Genomic DNA, 18,304 nt, shown 5'->3' with positions numbered 1-18,304 from the left:
GCCTGCTGCAGCACTCACACTATATAGCTGGGATTGACTTACATTCTGAAGGCTGTGTCAGAGCACATCGGGAGTGGTAACTACTGCAGGAAAACAGTCTGAAGGGCACCCTAGGAGAGAGGGCTGAGGTGACATAGCTGTTCATCAGTCTAGATTGTACCCTGGGCATGTCACAGCAAGGAAGTGGGAAAGGAAAATTAATCTGGTGTCTTAAGGGGACAGGGGTGAGAATCAGCCCATCCTGATGTGTGGTACACCTATTTGATATAGGCAAATGTAGGCCACAACAAAAGCTCTCCCTCATTTGCTTGTTGCCTTTTGTTCTCACTGTTTTCCTTTCATCTTCTGTTCTCTGTTTCACTCTTCCTTTTTCTGTTTCTGATAGAACCCAAAGAGATTTCAGGCAGCAGATCTGTATCCCATCCTTGCCCCTTGCAAGATCCAGGGATTAGCTTGTTCCCAAACATACAGTCTCCTGATTTCTTTTAGCATCATATCTTTTCAGTGGTCTAAATAATTCCTAGCCCACCCCCACACTCACCTCCACAGAGAGTATCTTTCCCAAAGCAAACAAGGAGGGATGCATTGCAATATCAGGGTCCTTATGGAAGCAGTTGGGCTTGGCATGGTGCTGGGAATGGTGGAGAGTCCACCACTGTGCTGAAAGCCCCTGCAGTAAACAAGGAGACCACAGGAATCAGACCACAACACTACTAAATATTAAAATCACCTAATCTGTCACATATTGATCATCTTCCCAGTGCTGCACCACATTCTTCTAATTATATGTAGAGTGCAGAATGTCAGTGTAATGCTATCTGAACTGAAAGGGGACCCCACCATGCTTGATCAGTTCTGCCGAAGTGGGGTGAACACCCCCAGTATCAGGCACTTACCTTCAGATGGCTCATCACAAACTCGTGAACCAAGTGGTTCCATTTGGTACTGCTGAAAACTGAAAGGTGCCCCAAATCATGCTGCAGGAAACCTGCCTGGGACTGAAAAAGAATAAAGATCATTCAACAAACAGGGCAAGGTTTTAGTACACAGCTGCATCAGGGCCAGGGCAGTGGTATGCTCAGTTCTACCGATTCCATGAAAATTGGGAGGTCAGTGCTCCTTAACTCAATGAGACCTCTTCCTAGTACCTGGGAGATGTCCATTCTCTAGAGGGATGTTCTCTCCCTGTACAGTCAGTGCAAGCCAACCTGATGAGAATGCCCTCTGCTGGTATGAAGGAAACCTTTGTATTGTCAATATACTCTGTCCTAAGGTACTCCTCCGTGTGCAGTGTCCCCTGCCTGCAATCTGTTGAGACTCCATTCAGTGAACTCTAGGGCAATTGCTCCATTTTCACTATAAGAGCATTCGACCCCAGATTGGTAAAAATGTGTGTTCCTGGTATCAGTAAAGGATTTTTTTCACACTACCAGCTACTTTGGTGGGAAGAGAGTAGTGGGCGAAGGGAGGGTTGTGAACTAAGACTGAGCTAAATCTATAGAAGTAGTTTGAACTCTGTAGACGAGTACCCTTCCTTTGAGAAGAAACCTCCTCTGGTTTGCTGCCATCTCCTCTGAGCATTAGTAATGCCAAAGGACCAACCAGGCAACTGTGTCTTTCAGTGCTTCTGTGTCCTCTGCTCTGGGGCACCTCATGCTCCCATTTGGGACACAAGAAAAAGCTTGGTTCATACACAGAATGTGTCTTGAAGTTCAGACTCAAAAGATCAGAAGCAACTTTTTTTTTTTAAACATAAGACGACTACTGTATGGAGTGAGGTTGTCTAGCAGATTATGGGAAGGAGATGTATTGAGAGTCCTGATTTCATTCACTCAGTCAGAATAAAACAAACAAAACAAACATTCCATGGGGTTGAGTTTACTAGATGCAGCATCTCTACCTTAGGCTAACTTCTTTACACAGACTTCTGGGAGAAGCTGTGACTAGAACTGCTGTGAGCCCCTTAGAAACTGCGTTTCTGCATCATTGCCTACTGTACTTCCACCAGCTGGATGAGACTGAGGACTTGAGAAATTGTGAGCTCCCCACATCCATCACTCCTATGACATTTTCTAAGGTGCCTCTGGCGAGGCAAGACAAGAACTCCAGTAACGGAATACTGATTTGCAGGGAGTTCAAACAGTCCTCTGAGTACCTCTACCTGAACCTTTTATCTTTGGCATTGATACAACCTCAGGTGAAGAAAGAGCATCCTGCTAGTCACAGCAAAGATAAGAGGGATGGCCATGTAACAGGAATATGTAACTGGCCCTGAGTGTGAGGAAGGGTAAGCTGATCCCAAACTACATTCTGTGGGTTGAGGAATTTACCTGAGAAATGGTCAGCAGCACTGTAGAGATGAGAAAAGGCACTAAAGATGTCCCAAAATACCAAAGAACAAACCATCCAGCAACATCCAGCATCAGAATGTGCAGGAGAAGCAGGAAGAAGAAGAGGTGGTTGGGGTTGAGAAGTCCCATCTTTTCAACAGTGGTGTGCAGCTCCCGGAAGTCCTCTACCAGCAATTTCTGTGGGGAGACCCAACGTTATACCACTTTTCACTCTGGGTTGGCAAAACAACAGCCTAAGGAGCTGGCAGGGTTACTCTGCTCCTGCTCTGCAGAGAAGCCACCATGGTAGTGAAGGAAACATTTTACCAACAGGTTCTATTCCCTCTGAAAGGAGACATTGCAATACTAGGAACAGCTGACAGGCTCTGTCAACCCCATTGACAGTGTTTGTACCACTGGGAAGATCCCGTGGCTGACATATTCTTCCCTACTGTCGCTGCTATGTGGGATTCACTGTGGGAATTGTGGATTGGGCAGAAGTCTGTGAGAGACTGGACCTGCCATTCCCAGTGTGGGTCACTATGACACCAGGGGAAGCTCTCAGCCAATGTTTCTTCAGCCCTCCTCCACCAGAAAACTCTGGTTTCAATATGCAATGTGAAGTATACTGGGGGTTCTGACAGACTGTACATGAATGGAAATGTGGATTTGCATTTTCCTAGAGCATCCTCCCAATCCCAGATCCAGTTGTGTTTCTGGCCTTTTGTACAAACTCACATTTTTGGTGGGCTCAAAGCTTGGTTGATCCAGGGCCAGCTCCCCGATCTGCAATGAGCTCATGTACTTTCTCACCAGCCCCTTATCAATGTGAAATGCCTGAAAGGGATCCTGAAAAAAACATAAGTGAATGGAGTGAGAAAAATCCCAGAAGATATTAAACTAACATCTTATTAATACAATATTAAGCTAGCTGAAGAAAATTAGGTCCCATCTCAGCAGGAAGCAACTCTGGATTAAAGTTCAGTACAATACTGTACATTTCCTGTTCTATTCTGCATCTGAAATCAATGCATTAAAATTCTCATTAAAAAAAGTTTAACTTTTATAATATGCTAAACAGAGTATGCCTGCAACATTTAATTACAAATGTATACTTTCATATAAAACTCAATTTCACCATATTAAATCATGTTAGATCTGTTTCAAACATGAAAAAAAAAATCACAAAAAATATCAACATTGTTCCCCTTTCACTGGGTTCAAAACAGACCCCTTTTCCTTCCTTCCTTCTTTCAATTATTAGTGAATTTTTAAATCTAAACATTTATCCAAAACATTTTAAAAATGGTATCAGTGTTTCTGAAATTTTGTAAATAAAAATTCCATTATTTACAATAATGATTTGTATGAAATAAAAGTTTTGATAACCATTTCCATCATGTTTTTTGGTAACCCTTTTAATAATAATAAAAAAAAATCCTGAAAAAATCCTAAAACATTCTGCAAAAAATGAAAAGTTTCAAAAAAGTGAAGTTTTTTGGGGACAAATTTCATTTTCAAAACAAGGTAATATTTTCCGTGAAAGTCTTTTTGTTCAAAAACATTTCAGTCAGGACTATGTGCTGTATTTAAAAATAGCAGCAAGAAAAAAATCCATATGATAAATCTGTGCTCATACATGTACTCTTGAGAGTACTGGAGATGTAGCAATAAAGGGGTATAAAAATGGGTAAGAAAGTCATTCTTGGTAGTTTGTACATTAGGTGGATTCAAAACATCTTGCTTCATATCTGGGTCATCTGAAAGACATGCTCCTATTACAGAAAAAATAATCCTTGAAAATTTGAAAGACCCTGAAAGACCTCCTGAGGTCTCTTTCAACCCTAATATAATAAAATATTTTGAGAGAAATGATCATTTTGTCTCATTTTAAAAGTATCTTTTAGTATCTAGAGCTTTAGTATCTAGAGTTGGGCAAATATATACCTATTGCATAATCTATTTGAAAATATTGGTAAAACGTTTCTGTTAATTTATTCAACGGACATTGTAAGCGCCTTAAGGCGGGAACTGTCTGTACAGTACATAGCACAATGAGGTCCCGGTCTATAACTGGGACTCTTAGGCACTACTTCAATATAAATTAATTGTTAATGTTATCAGTAATAACACTATTTGACAAGCTCTAATGGGACTTGATCCTGCTCCCATTTAAGTCAATGGAAAAACTCCCATTCATTTGAATGGTGAAGTATTAAGCCCTTGGTATGCATCAACTGTCTTAATAATAAAGCTTTAGATGACTCATTAACCGAGACAGAGAGAAGATGGGTGAGGCAATATCTTATTAGACCAACTTCTTAGAAAATCTCTGTGCAGCTCAAAAGTTTGTCTCTTCTGCCAACAGAAGCTGGCCCAATAAAACGTATTACCTCACCCACCTTGTCTCTCTCATATCCTGGGACCAACACCACTACAACACTGCAAACAACTTGTTAATTGCCAGTTTTACAATATTTCAGTTGGCAAAATGTTGTTAGAGCTAACAGGTTCCACATGCCCTCAAGATCCAGACACAAATCATTTGAACAAACCCAGTCATGAGCTCCCATGCTCTTTGACCTTAGTGACATTTTATATATATACCTATCTCCTAGAATGGACCCTGAAAGGTCATCGAGTCCAGCCCCCTGCCTTCACTAGCAGGACCAAGTACTGATTTTGCCCTAGATCCCTAAATGGCCCCCTCAAGGATTGAATTTACAACCCTGGGGTTAGCAGGCCAATGCTCAAACCACTGAGCTATCCCTCCCCTTCAATCTTTGGGATCCATTACAAAGGAACAAAAAAGTAGGATAGTAGAATATAATTTTTTTTTAAATGAACCTGCTCCTTTGTTTTTTGTATTTTAATTATACATTTTCTTCTCCAAAGAGAAACTAATTCTCTTTCTGCTGTCCTAATCTATATAGATAGATTAGACAGACAGATATTAATGAATGAATGAATCAATCAATCAAACAAACTGAAGGTCAGGAACAATATCTAGCTGGGCTGTGCCTTTCTGACCCTGATCTTTGAGTCAGTACTCACAGACATTGAAATTCTGCCCAGCTTCAGGTAGCCACTGACAAAAAGGCACCCGCTTATCCTCAAGAAACCCCCAATTCCTAGCATCACTTGAGTGGAATCCACCAAGTAGCACAACCTCCAGAAGATGCTGTGATAGTTGGAACCTGCAGGCGGTGTTTTGAATCCAAGATGCCATTAGCACCACAGTGTATTAGGCACATTTATCAACTATAAATCTATGCTAGTGATGCTGGAGTCAGGACTTGTGGTTGCACATTAACAAGCTGAGTGCTTTGAGAGAGACGGTATGCTCAGAATCAGAAATATGTAACCTCACTTTGCCATCATAATCCAAGCCAAAGTCAACACCATTTGGCAGGACCTCTCCATTTCTTCATTCTCCTCTCCCTCCCCTCCTGAATTTCTGTCTTGGAATCCAATTTCTTTTATTCTGTTCCTCTCCAGCCTCCAATTCCATAACGTGTGTCCTCAGCCTTGTCCACTTCCAGTCATTTTCTTATCCTAAATCTTTCCTCTGGTTTTCTCCCCTCTATCTCCAATCCCAAAATATCCTTTTGACACCACCTGTCTCTTTAATACCCATATCCCTCCTCTCCTTCACCTCTAATCTCATGTGAGCCCTCCATTTCCCTTCCTCCAGTTCTCTCTTTGACCCTCTACAGTATGAGCTTCACTCACTTCAGAGTAAATCTCTGTCATCTATATCCCTAACTACTCTCTCCTTTAGCCATTACTAATTGGTCTCTTCTCCATCATCATTATCCTTGGCCCCTGCCATTTCAGACACAGTAGAACAAAGATCTAAAAAGTTCCAGTGGCGGAAGATGAAGCTAGACAAACTTGGACTAGAAGTAAGGCACATGTTTTTAACAGTGAGGGTAGTTTACCATTGGAACAACTCTGACTCTGGTGGATTTTCCATCAATGGAAATGTTTAAATCAAGATTGGATGTTTTTCAAAAAGATATGGTCTAGTTCAAATAGGAATTAATTCAAAGAAGTCTTATTGCCTGTGATGTACAGGAGATCGGACTAGTTGATCACAGTGGTCCCTTCTGCCTTTAGATATTACAAATCTATGAAACAGGGCTTCCATTGTTCTCCACTTTCTTGGTATCCATTTTTGACTTCTCCATCTTGGCCCTTCACATACTCCTTTCTCTGTCAGAGTCCTCCAGGTCTCTCTTATTTTCTCTTTACATTCTCTCCTTTGGATAACTATATTCAATGACTCTCCTGAGTTCGGTATCATCTCCACGCTGTTTCCCAAATTTACCTCTCAACCCCAAAACTATTACCATCAGTCCAGTTCCACGTCTCCACCTATTGCCTATATTCTCCCCTTGGAAATCTCATAGCCACTAGAAAGTCAATGGCCCAAATGGATTTTTGATCCAAGATCACTGACTTGGTGGCGTTTCACCAGGACTAATTTGGTCCGAACTCAGAATTTATTTTGCCTTTCAAAACCATTAATATGTTTCCTATCTTCCAAGTTCACATCATTGGCATCATCTCTGATTCTTCTTCTTGCCTTTCCTCACATACAGATTCTGCAAATCCAGCCACTTATTTATCTACAACAAACTAAGATTTCTGAGTAAAGGAAAGATTGGGAAAAAAGTACTTCCCCTCCTTGTGACCTTTTCTTGAATCACTTTACAGCCAAAATGGCAGAGGATTGAAAGCTGAAATTAGCAGGGAAACAACCCATATTGAAGGGCTTTTGAGACTACATCTACACTGCAGCAGGGTGGTGTAATTCTCAGCTCAGACAGACAGATACATGTGAGCCCCGCTCAAGATAGTGCACTAAATATAGCAGCATGGCCATGGCAGAACAGGTAGCCGCTTGGGATAGCCACTCAAATACAACCCCATCCTGACCCCATTTGAGTGGTCCAGAGAAAATTGGTTTTGATTTGACTGAGTCATGGGGCTTCGAAAAACATTTGCTGCACGTGACCAATCTAGTTTGTATGAGTCTTCCTGCTAGACTCACACGAGGCACACCTAAGGAAGACAACATCATGCATGAAGGTACAGCTAATGAAACTGCACAGTGAAAAGTGTTGACCGGGGTGTAAGGGCAGGACACGGGCTCCTCTCCTCCCTTTCTGTACACTAATTCCCTCCAACCCAAGACCTCCTATAACTGGGTATATAAATCTTATTATATAGGTCACTCTGTGCTCTAGACCCACAGTACATAAAAATCAACAGAAGGGAGAAGGCGAGGAACTGCTATACTGGGCACCTAGTCAGGTAGGGAGTGGATGTTAAACACAAACTGGTCAGGGGGCATTCAAACCCCTGGCCCACAAGTCAAAGAGTCACAGACCCTAGGACTTGTCCACATCAAGCAGCCACTCAAATATCCTCCACCCTCACTGGTGAGGCAGTCATTCAAAACATCCTCCCTTCTCAGTGCAGGGAGAAGGAATAATTCAGTCACTTCTCCCCCAGGTCACTTCTCCCTTCTCCATCAGTTTCTCTTTCTCACTGTGATGGAATGCACACCCTACTGTAATAATCTTTGTACAAAATATGCCTTGTAAGGTATCATTTGAAAACTAATAACTTACTGGTAGATAATATGATAGAATGTATGTAGCAATGTTATATGTAAAATTATGAATTCCCCCCCAAATAATGTTGATAGAACCAAGGAAAATCTGCATTTCAGCAAACAGACATGAGAACAAACAGCATGAAACTTCTTTCACCACCAGACACCCGGTTACCTTCTTTACTGTTTGAATGAACTTTAACTAGGGGTAACCCCCAAGAAAATACATTTCAAAGGGTAACTGAACTATAGATGTGAGGGGCAAAAGACACCCCAAGTTCTCTCTCCTTGTTCATCTCTCTCTTTTTACTTAAGACAACAAAAGAAACAGCTGTTGGACTCTGGGAGCAGATCCTGGCTTGAAAGTTTGGTCACCAATGTACTGAAAAACATGATGTAAGAGATTTCACCTTGAATCAATTCTAGTTTAAGTTTAGAAAGCGTTTTATCTTTATTTTTGTAACCATTTCTGACTTTAATGCCTTATTACTTGTTCTCACTTAAAATCTCTCTTTGCAGTTAAAGAAACTTATTTTATTCTTTAATTAAAACTAATAGTGTTGTGAATTGTTTGGGTAACCTCCATTTATGGCAGCAGACTGTTGTATGTTGATCCCCTTAGAGGGGCAATAGACTGTCCAGGAGAGGGCTGGACTGCGGAGAACATATTTTTTGGGGGGTGGAAATCTGGGACTGGAAGCCTGTTAGGGTCACCCTGCAAGTAGTAACCAAAGCTGGTGGGAGCCAGAGTGTAGCTGGTGTTTGCTGGCAGGCTGCTGGGGTCAGAGCTGCTGTACCAGGGCTGTGACTATACACAGAGACTCAGGGTGTGACCTGCAGGCTGACTCTGAGGAGCTTAGGTTTGGAGGAACCCCAGGTTGCAAGGCAAGTGGTGACAGCCCCAGTGCTCTGAATGTCTCATTCTCTCCCTCTCATGTTCATGACCCTACTCCCCAGCAGCTCACTTCCCCATTCCTCTGCTTGTTCCCATCTCTCCAGGTAGCTCCTAGCTCCTTCAACTGCCCATCCCAAGTGCTATAGAACCTGCTGGCCCCAATATACTGCCCCATCCCCTGCTAATGGAGCATCACCCAGAAGATTCTGGTGCCTGTTTGAGCAGCTGGAGGGAGTGGGGATTCCCCAGTTTACCCGGGCAACACAGACTGACCAGTGCCCAGTGTTGGTACCTGTCCCGATATTTGTGGGACAGAGCCTGAGTTCAAAGGACTGCCCCATGTCCCTCTTTGCTGTAAAGCGGTTCTGTTAACAGCCCAGTTTTTTCCTACTGTACCCGTGCATGGTGCTGGTCTTGAGGCAGAGCTGCTGCTGCTGCATACTTACAGTGGCAGTCAGGTGGCCATACCTCCCCAGAGAGGACTGGAGCCTCCGCCATTGCACTGCAGAGTTGACAGCAGGGGCAGCACTTTGTGGGTCACCTACAAGCAGCTGTGACCGCAGCCTAGAGACCAGACAGCCCTGCAGTGCCTCATGTCTATCCGCAGAAGGGACTGTGCAGGGCCCCAGACCCAGCCAGCCAGAGATCAGAAAAGAGCAACAGAAAGATCCCTGATCACACGTAGCTCTGTTGCCTGCACACACAAAGCAACGGAGCTGAAGGTAACAGAGACCTGGAGAAGGGGTCTGGTGTCTGCACTGGCCTGGCCCTGCCACCACATTCCTTCCAAGTCCCTGTATGGCAGATGACAGTGCCAACTTGGCCCACTCATCCCTGCCCAAGCCATTACTCAGGGTTAATGCCAGCCCAGGGCCAAGAAGTTGAATGCGCAAGTGACCATTGATGCTGGTGTTTGGACAGGGTCGGGGGATCATCAGGGCTGGTGCAAGGATGTTTTGCCGCCTAGGCGAAACTTCCACCTTGCGCCCTCCCCCGTCCCCGAGCCCTGCGGCGGGTGCCTGCTCCCACCCCCCGCCCGAGGCGCCTCCCCCTACAGCAGCTCCCCCCCCGGGGAGCCGTGTGGCAGCTCCCCACCCCAGCCAATCAGCTTAGGCGCCGCAAGCCTGGGAGGTGGGAGAAGTGAAGCAGCCACGGCATGCTCAGGGAGGAGGCGGAGCAGGGGTGAGCTGAGGCAGGGAGTTCCTCTGCGTGCTGTCCCCTGCCCCAGCTCCCTCCGCCTAAATGCCGGCGGCGACTGGGGCGGCCGAAGATCCAGCCGCCGCAGTCGCAGCTGAAGAAAATGCCATTCCCCCAAATCCTAGAGCCCTAGGCGAGTGCCTAGGTCGCCTAATAGGTTGCACAGGCCCTGGGGATCATCTGTATATGTATATTGGGGATTAATTTTTTCCAACATGTATTACTTTGAGCATTGGGCAACAAAATGGTAGATGAAATTCAATCAGACAGTTTTGTAAGAGCCCTCTTGCAATCAGCTTTGGATTTATCTATCTTGTAAAGTTTGCAAATAATACAACTTCACTGTTCACTCCCTTTTCCTGATCATTAATGAATATGTTAAACAGCACAGGTCTCAATACAGATCCTTTGGTTCTGTCCACCTCTCTCCATTGTGAAAACTGACCTTTTATTCCTGTCCTTTGTTTCTTATCTTTCAACCAGTTACTGATCCACGAGAGGACCTTCCCTCTTATCCCATTTCTACTTATTTCCTTCAGCACCGTTAGTGCCAAATATCACAAGACTCATGATAAAATCACTAGAGTAGGCAACACTATTGTAGGTCTGTAACTTGTCTTAACTGAGGTAGCCAACATGTTTAGTCGGTACAATACAAGCCTGGGAGTCAGGAGAACCCAGACTCTAGTTCCTGTGTTTGTCACAGACTTGCTATGTGTCTTTGCACATGTCGCTTAAGTTGTCTGTACTCAGTTTCTTTGCCTAAAAATATGGATAATAATCCTTACCCGCACTTGTAAAATGCTGCAAGATCTTCAGATGAAAGGTAACCTAAAGTATAATTATTATATCATCATCATCATCATAATCTCGGGGCTAGATTTTTACTTTAGGCACAGCCCTGACGAAGCTGCACCACCCCAGCTGTAGTGTTGGGATGCATTGTGACTCTGAGCCACAATTCTTTCCTCCATGCTCATAAGACCTATACCACCAGTAAACTACTTCCTCCTCCTGCTGGCTCAGCTACTCTGGCCCATTCACTTGCTTGAGGTGGTAGTAAGCAGGTGAGTAGCCCCACTTACTCCTTTATAAATGAACCACATGTCCAGGTAGCTTACTCATGGATGTATGGGAATTTCTTACTCCTTTTAGAAGTGTGCAGTGCAGGTAACAATCTAACCCTATGTTTATAAAGCACAATTTATAGGCAAACTGTATTTCTTAATAATTGTTTTGGTGTATAAATACTATGGTGATAGACATGTTACAAAGAGCTATAGTAGGATACACTTTAATGCCACCCACACCTCATCTGGTTACAAGGAACACAACAATAAAGCAGAGATGGAAAGTGAAAGCAGGTGAGGGCTAGCTTTTGGTAACGGGCTGATCAGGGAAGGAAGAGAGAAGCGAAGATGGGGACCTAGAGCAGAAAAAGCCTACAGAACATCAGCAGTTCTGTTACTGGAGCTGACAGCTGTTTGGCATCATGGCACGAGGTAGTAAGACACCTTATGTAACTGAGTAGGTTGGATACACCTAAGGCTACTAGGTGTGTGTACCTGTTGGAGGGCCTGGATACATAGACAAAGCAGGAATGATGACATTATAGTTTAGTCTAGACATGGTATCTTTCAAGGTGCTTCTATAGCCATTACCATAGTATCAGAGTGCCTCAATCTTTTGTTCTATGGAGCTGTACAATACCCCAATAAGTTAAGGAAGTGCTATTATCCCCATCTAACAGATGGGAAACTTCAGTACAGAGAGATTAAGTAGCTTGCCCCATGTCTCACAGGGAGTCTGAGACAGCAGGTACTTCAACTAGTGTTCCCAAGTCCAGTCTACTGCCCTAGCCACTGGGATATCTCCTTTCATTCACCTGGTGGCTGTAGAGTGGCAGTAGCCTCTAGTGGAGGCAAAGTCTCTAACACACATTTTGGAAATGATAGTACTAACAAAGAAGAATCATGAGCCACAGTCTTAAAGGGACCATGCACTTTTTTTGTGAAATAATTTTATTTTAGATTTCCTTATTACCTCTGGCCAGCAATACTAGTGTTACTGTAGAGAAAGTAATTGTGCTATTAAGCAACTACATTCAGATCAGTCTCCTTCTGTAAAAAAACAAAACAAAACAAAAAACCCCCAAAAAAACAAAACAAAAAACTTGAGCACACAATTTGATCACAATGAGAAAAAAACAGCCTCCTCATGAATATCTATCTCCACTACATCCCTTGGAGAAAACCCACCCTTTGAGAATAAGGCAGTCAGCATAACACAGAGCCACCCAACTTCCTCACAAGCTGATTAGCTGACTGCTGGTTACCTCTTACTCTTGATTCCACTTCCCCTATTTGAGACCGTAGGCAGGGAGCTCCCTGCACGCATCCCTCCATGGGGAGAGCTTCAAGATCTTGTATGAGAAGGCCAAGGGAAGGAAACACACATGATCCCTTCCATCCCCTCACCCTTCTTCAGTAAGCCCCAGTCTCTTATTTCCTGCTTCTATTCCCAAAGGCAAAAATCAAACAAATACACACAGGATTGGTGGTGAAGAGGTGACATCCAGTTCTGAAGTAAGGCTGATATTTACCAGTATGTCCTGACTCGTATTTCATCACTTTTTCTAAGGAATATTTCTTTAAATCAATAGTGCCCCTCTTCCTTCTTATATTTCTCATGCTGCCCTCAATGTAATTCCAGGGATGGTGAAGCAATTTAAGAGTGAGGCTGCTGAAAGCCATTTAACCAAACTGTAAACTATATTATATATATAAAATGGAAGCCACTTCAAGCCAGAAGGTGCTGCCACACTCCCGCCAGCACCCCTAGTTCCAGCACCTATGTGTGATTCCCACCTGTCAGCTTTTTGGTGTGAAACCAGCTAGGAGTAGTGCACAGCTGATAAGATCAAGGGTGTATGGATCAGCTTTCAGGGTAGGCAGGTACAAACAGTGTTCTTAAATGCTTCAAAATTGGAGTATCAGAGGGGTAGCCGTGTTAGTCTGGATCTGTAAAAGCAACAAAGAATCCTGTGGCACCTTATAGACTAACAGACGTTCTGCAGCATGAGCTTTCGTGGGTGAATACCCACTTCTTCACAGGCCTTGGGTGGCAGGCCAGTCCTCGCCCACAGACAACCTGCCAACCTGAAGCATATTCTCACCAGTAACTGCACACCGCACCATAGTAACTCTAGCTCAGGAACCAACCCATGCAACAAACCTCGATGCCAACTCTGCCCACATATCTACACCAGCAACACCATCACAGGACCTAACCAGATCAGCCACACCATCACCGGTTCATTCACCTGCACGTCCACCAATGTAATATATGCCATCATATGCCAGCAATGCCCCTCTGCTATGTACATCGGCCAAACTGGACAGTCTCTAAGGAAAAGGATAAATGGACACAAATCAGATATTAGGAATGGCAATATACAAAAACCTGTAGGAGAACACTTCAACCCCCCTGGCCACACAATAGCAGATCTTAAGGTGGCCATCCTGCAGCAAAAAAACTTCAGGACCAGACTTCAAAGAGAAACTGCTGAGCTCCAGTTCATCTGCAAATTTGACACCATCAGCTCAGGATTAAACAAAGACTGTGAATGGCTTGCCAATTACAGAACCAGTTTCTCCTCCCTTGGTTTTCACACCTCAACTACTAGAACAGGGCCTCATCCTCCCTGATTGAACTAACCTCGTTATCTCTAGCTTGCTTCTTGCTTGCATATATAAACCTGCCCCTGGAAATTTCCACCACTTGCATCTGAAGAAGTGGGTATTCACCCACGAAAGCTCATGCTGCAGAACGTCCGTTAGTCTATAAGGTGCCACAGGATTCAAAATTGGAGGTTTACATTCTGAAATTTATCTACCAAAAATGATATCCTAGCCCTCCGGATTGGCTAAAATATCCCAAACACCAGTTGTGATTTATGAGGGAGCTCAATGTACAACTGCAGTGATTTTTTTTATTTTTTATTACTATTTTAGAAAGGTTGGAAAGGGAAGCAGGAAGAACACTATTTTTACCTGTTGGTTTTGTTTCCCAAAACACAATGAAGAGGCAAGAAAACCCATGAAACTGCAGACATCTTTAGCACCTTTCTGAATACCATCTGTTCTTTCACAAGTTTCCCAGCATTTGTGGGAGGGATAGTTCAGTGGGTTGAGCATTGGCCTGCTGCTAAACCCAGGGTTGTGAGTTCAATCCTTGAGGGGGCCATTTAGGGAACTGGGGTAAAAATCTGTCTGGGGCATTGGTCCCCCTTTGAGCAGAGGGTTTGACTAAATGGCCTTTTGAGGTCCCTTCCAAACCATTATATTCTATGATCTGGTACTGTATCACTTAGCAACAAAAATGAATGATTAACCATTTAAGGAAAGGGTGAGAGAGGAGTTCTCAGTACTGAAGAGCCAAAAGGAGAAAAACTCCAAAGGTGAACAAGAAATAAACTTTTATATGAAGAAAACTGAGCAGAAATACAAAAGATAGAATTTAAATGCAACCCAGCCATAATGGAGCCCAATGATTTCAGTGGGACTGTAGGTTGTAAGATGCAGCTGCATTTTCAGTCACAGGCCAACCCTCATAAAAACTCCTAGGTGAAGAAGGTGGATGAATCAGAAACAATGCAGAAAAATACCTTTTGCTAGTAAAAACTGTCTTGCTCAGATTGTTTCAGGTTGGGTGCTAGCCAGCTGCCCAAGTCACAGAGGGTGGCATAAGACTGGAGGCCACTGAAACAGGGGGTTACAAAGGTATTTTTGTGGTCTGCACTGATAATAAGATGTCAGATAATTGAATGTCTGACACGGATTTAAAGAGGCTTATAAAGGGACATCTACAGCTGGGCATTAGGGACTGAGAGCAGGAAGCACTGCCTATGGAATATTGGGTTTTGGCTTTGTTTGTCTGCTCAGTGATATCTTTTCACATCTACACAATGTGCCAAGAGTTAAGAGATTCTTTTCCACCCACAGAAACAGGAAACTCAGCTCTTAGCAACCTGTGACTTCTAGTTCCCCAAAACAGCAGAGTGTTTTACCAGTCAGTTATTATTTCTCCCACAAGAATCCCTGTCACTGAGGAGGGAGGGATCTGAGTGAAAAGAACATTTGTTTCTATCTATGAGCATTAGGAGAGGCAGTTTCCTCTGCCATTCAACTCCCAGCATAAACCACCTCAAGTGACACATCTGTCTGTAGGAACCACACTCCAATGCAGATTGGATAGGGAAGTTCAGTCGGCTAGAAGTCACCTGAAGTCACCAGCCTATCAGTGATATAAAGGATTAGATAAACGCTGTGCAGTTTAGTGCGATTGCAGGCACAAATCTCTCTCCTATGAGAAATACTTTCTCCTCAGCCTGCCGCTGAGTCCTTGCCCCTTTTGTAGCCTTGATAAATCAATTACTGCTCTCCAACGCAGGTGTCCTGACCGTAGAGAGGCCAATTACTTTGGCCCTCCCCTCTGCTGCCACCAGCGTGGCATCCTGTCCCGCACAATGATTGATAACCCAACTACCCCATCCCCTGCCCGCCTGGGTCCCAGTTCTGCCCCCTGCCCTGCCCACGGTGATCAACCGGACGCCTCTGCCCCTCACCGTGGCGTCCTGCCCCGCGTAGCTGCTGATGACTCGGGCGCCCCCCGGGTGCCGCCGGTAGAACTGGCTGATGTCATAGACCTTCCTGTCGATCACCAGCCACCGCTCCTGCTGCGGGTGCCCCCGGCCCGTGCGGAGCCCGATCTCCTCCCAGGTGAAGCGCCGCGGGGAAGAGCCCGCACCCGGCTCCTCCATCCCCGCCTTAGGACCCCGCAGCGGAGCCATTCCCCAGCCCGCTGTCTCAGCGCTGAGACCCGCTAAGGCAGCCAGCTACTGAGCCCCGCCCGCTCCGCTCTATCATAACCAAACTGCGTATTGTGAGCAAACCGACCCACCTCGGCCGCGCCCTTCCCCTAATCTATCCGCCGGGACGTGCCCTGGGGAACCCATTGGCTCACGAAGGCCCAACCACAACTTCACTTCCTAAACTACATCCCGTCCCTCAAGAGCCCATTGACTGCCCCGCTCTCTTCAGTCCTAAGGCGACTCACTGGCTATCCCAGCAGTCAATCAAATCCCAGCCGGACAATTTACTACTTTATTTCTTAAAGGGGCCCACGTTGCTAAAATCACTCCCAGTCGCCTTTTCCCGGAGCCTGCGGGAGCAGGGGAGAAGCGCTGGAATCCCTAGCCTGAAGCTGCTTGTAGAGGGACAGGCTGAGGCTGTCAAGTGAGACTATCCTGCTGCCACCCGGTAAATTCCCCTCTGAGCTTCACTAGCTAGGACAATACATAATGAAGGAGAGACAAGGTGGGCGAGGTAATCTTTTACTAGGCCAACTTCTGTTGGGGAAAGAGGCAAGAGTTCCAGTGAAACAGAGCTCTTCTTCAGAGTCTGTGTAAGCGCCAAAGCTTGTCTCTTTCACAGCAGTTTATCCAGTAAAAGATACAGTATTATCTCCCTGGCCTTATCTCTATTTCTACTCAGATATATTAATGTAAACCACTGAAGATAATGGGGTTTATGCATCAGTCATTAAGCAGGCTGCAGAGGTCAACTAATGATTTGACTAACCTGCAGAACTTTTACTTCTAGTGATGACGCACAAAATAGAAAGAGCCCCGACATGGCTGTCACAGCCTAGACTGAGTTTTCAGGGCTGGCAATTAAAAATGTAGTGTAACTCATGTTACATTTGATACAAAGGTCATTGAAAGACAATAAATATGAAACCCCATGATGCCATCTTTACAGACCTTTTTCAGAGTAGAACTACACTTTACCCAGACCATGATGAGTTTTAAAGATTGTTATTAACACCTTGAATTGTACCCAAAGTGAACAGTAGAGTGCATGGAGCATTGTGTACAATATCGTATAAACCAGAGGTGGGCAAACTACAGCCCATGGGTCACAACCAGCCCGCGGGACCCTCCTGCCCGGCCCCTGAGCTCCTGCCCCGGGAGGCTAGCCCCTGGCCCCTCCCCTGCTGTTCCCCCTCCCCTGCAGCCTCAGCTGTGCCACCAACGCAATGCTCTGGGTGGCAGGGCTGCAAGCTCTTGGGGCAGCACAGCTGCACAGCCGTGGCCTGACCCAGTGCTATGAGCTGCGCCGTGGCATGGCTGGCTCCCGCCAGGTGGCACAGCTGCCTGTCCTGGTGCTCTGGGCAGCACAGCTGTAGCGCCGCCAGCCACCCATGCTCCAGGCAGTGCGGTAAGGGGGCAGGGAGGGTTGGATAGAGAGCAGGGGAGTTTGGGGTGGTGGTCAGGGGGTGGAGGTGTGGATAGGGGTCAGGGCGGTCAGAGGGTTGGGAACAGGGGGGTTGAATGGGGCAGGAGTCCCCAGGGGGCAGTCAGGAAGGAGAGGGGGGGCTGGATGGGGTGGTGGTGGTTCCAGGGGCTGTCAAGGGACAGGGAACAGGGGGAGTTGGATGGGCAGGAGTCCCGGGGGAGCAGTCAGGAGGCGAGAAGCAGGAGGGGTCAGATAAGGGGCAGGGGCGGGCCATGCCTGGCTGTTTGGGGAGGCACAGCCTCCACTAACCAGCCCGCCACACAATTTTGGAAACCCAATGTGGCCCTCAGGCCAAAAAGTTTGTCCTCCCTGGTATAGACGTATAGTCTAATATACAGTAATGTAGTATGTAGGACCTAGTCCCAAGATGCAGGCAGGGATGGGTGTTTTTAAATATTTAATAGACATTTTGAAATGGCAATTGGCGAATTAATATTGAAAAGCCACAGAAAAAATACATGTTTTAAAGGAGCATCTGAGTGAGAACAGAGCACATGGCTGGCACACAAGAAGAGGAAGGGTGCTCTAAACTTAAGGAGCAGCAAACTTAAGGGCAAATACAAGAATGGGTGGAGAATGTAACAAGGAGGACACTAAGGAAGGTATTATTGATTGAATGTCAGCAATGAGAAAGGAGCTCAGCAAACATAATGTATGACAAATGCTATGTTATAGGACAGTGGCTTTCAACCTGTGGTCCATGGCCCCTGGGAGTTCACAAACTATGTTGAAGGGGCCAGTGAAAGGGGACTATGAAAATAGAGTTTCAGATCCCAGAAAAGGCATTCCATTTTTCTGACCAATCAAAAGTATGTGAATTCTCCCACCTTCAGGTCAAACCCCAGAAATGTTGTTACCATAGAAGCCCACAGTTTAGCACCCTCTCTCACACTGCATCAAA

At 45.2% G+C, this 18,304-nt stretch overlaps 1 protein-coding gene across 2 annotated transcripts in view; it reads right to left on the bottom strand.

Moving 5' to 3' along the window:
* The window catches only part of LOC120403579 (acyl-CoA (8-3)-desaturase-like), a 31,688-nt gene extending 15,694 nt beyond the window's left edge, over positions 1 to 15,994 (bottom strand). Inside the window, exons 1-5 of one of the 2 annotated variants that reach the window (XM_039534832.1) lie at positions 15,672 to 15,994; positions 3,069 to 3,179; positions 2,331 to 2,528; positions 897 to 998; positions 542 to 670 (exon numbers count right to left, since the gene is read on the bottom strand). In XM_039534832.1, the coding sequence (XP_039390766.1) occupies positions 542 to 670; positions 897 to 998; positions 2,331 to 2,528; positions 3,069 to 3,179; positions 15,672 to 15,896 (765 nt within the window). In that variant the 5' untranslated portion in view covers positions 15,897 to 15,994. Of the gene's footprint in view, positions 1 to 541; positions 671 to 896; positions 999 to 2,330; positions 2,529 to 3,068; positions 3,180 to 13,367; positions 13,402 to 15,671 lie in introns of those variants that run through there. The other variant, XM_039534833.1, reaches the window with a different exon arrangement.
* Between the last annotated feature and the right edge of the window lie 2,310 nt (positions 15,995 to 18,304).

The sequence above is a fragment of the Mauremys reevesii genome, linkage group 4 (genome assembly GCF_016161935.1).
Source record: "Mauremys reevesii isolate NIE-2019 linkage group 4, ASM1616193v1, whole genome shotgun sequence".
NCBI lineage: Eukaryota > Metazoa > Chordata > Testudines > Geoemydidae > Mauremys > Mauremys reevesii.
This window is presented reverse-complemented; position numbering and strand designations above follow the sequence as displayed.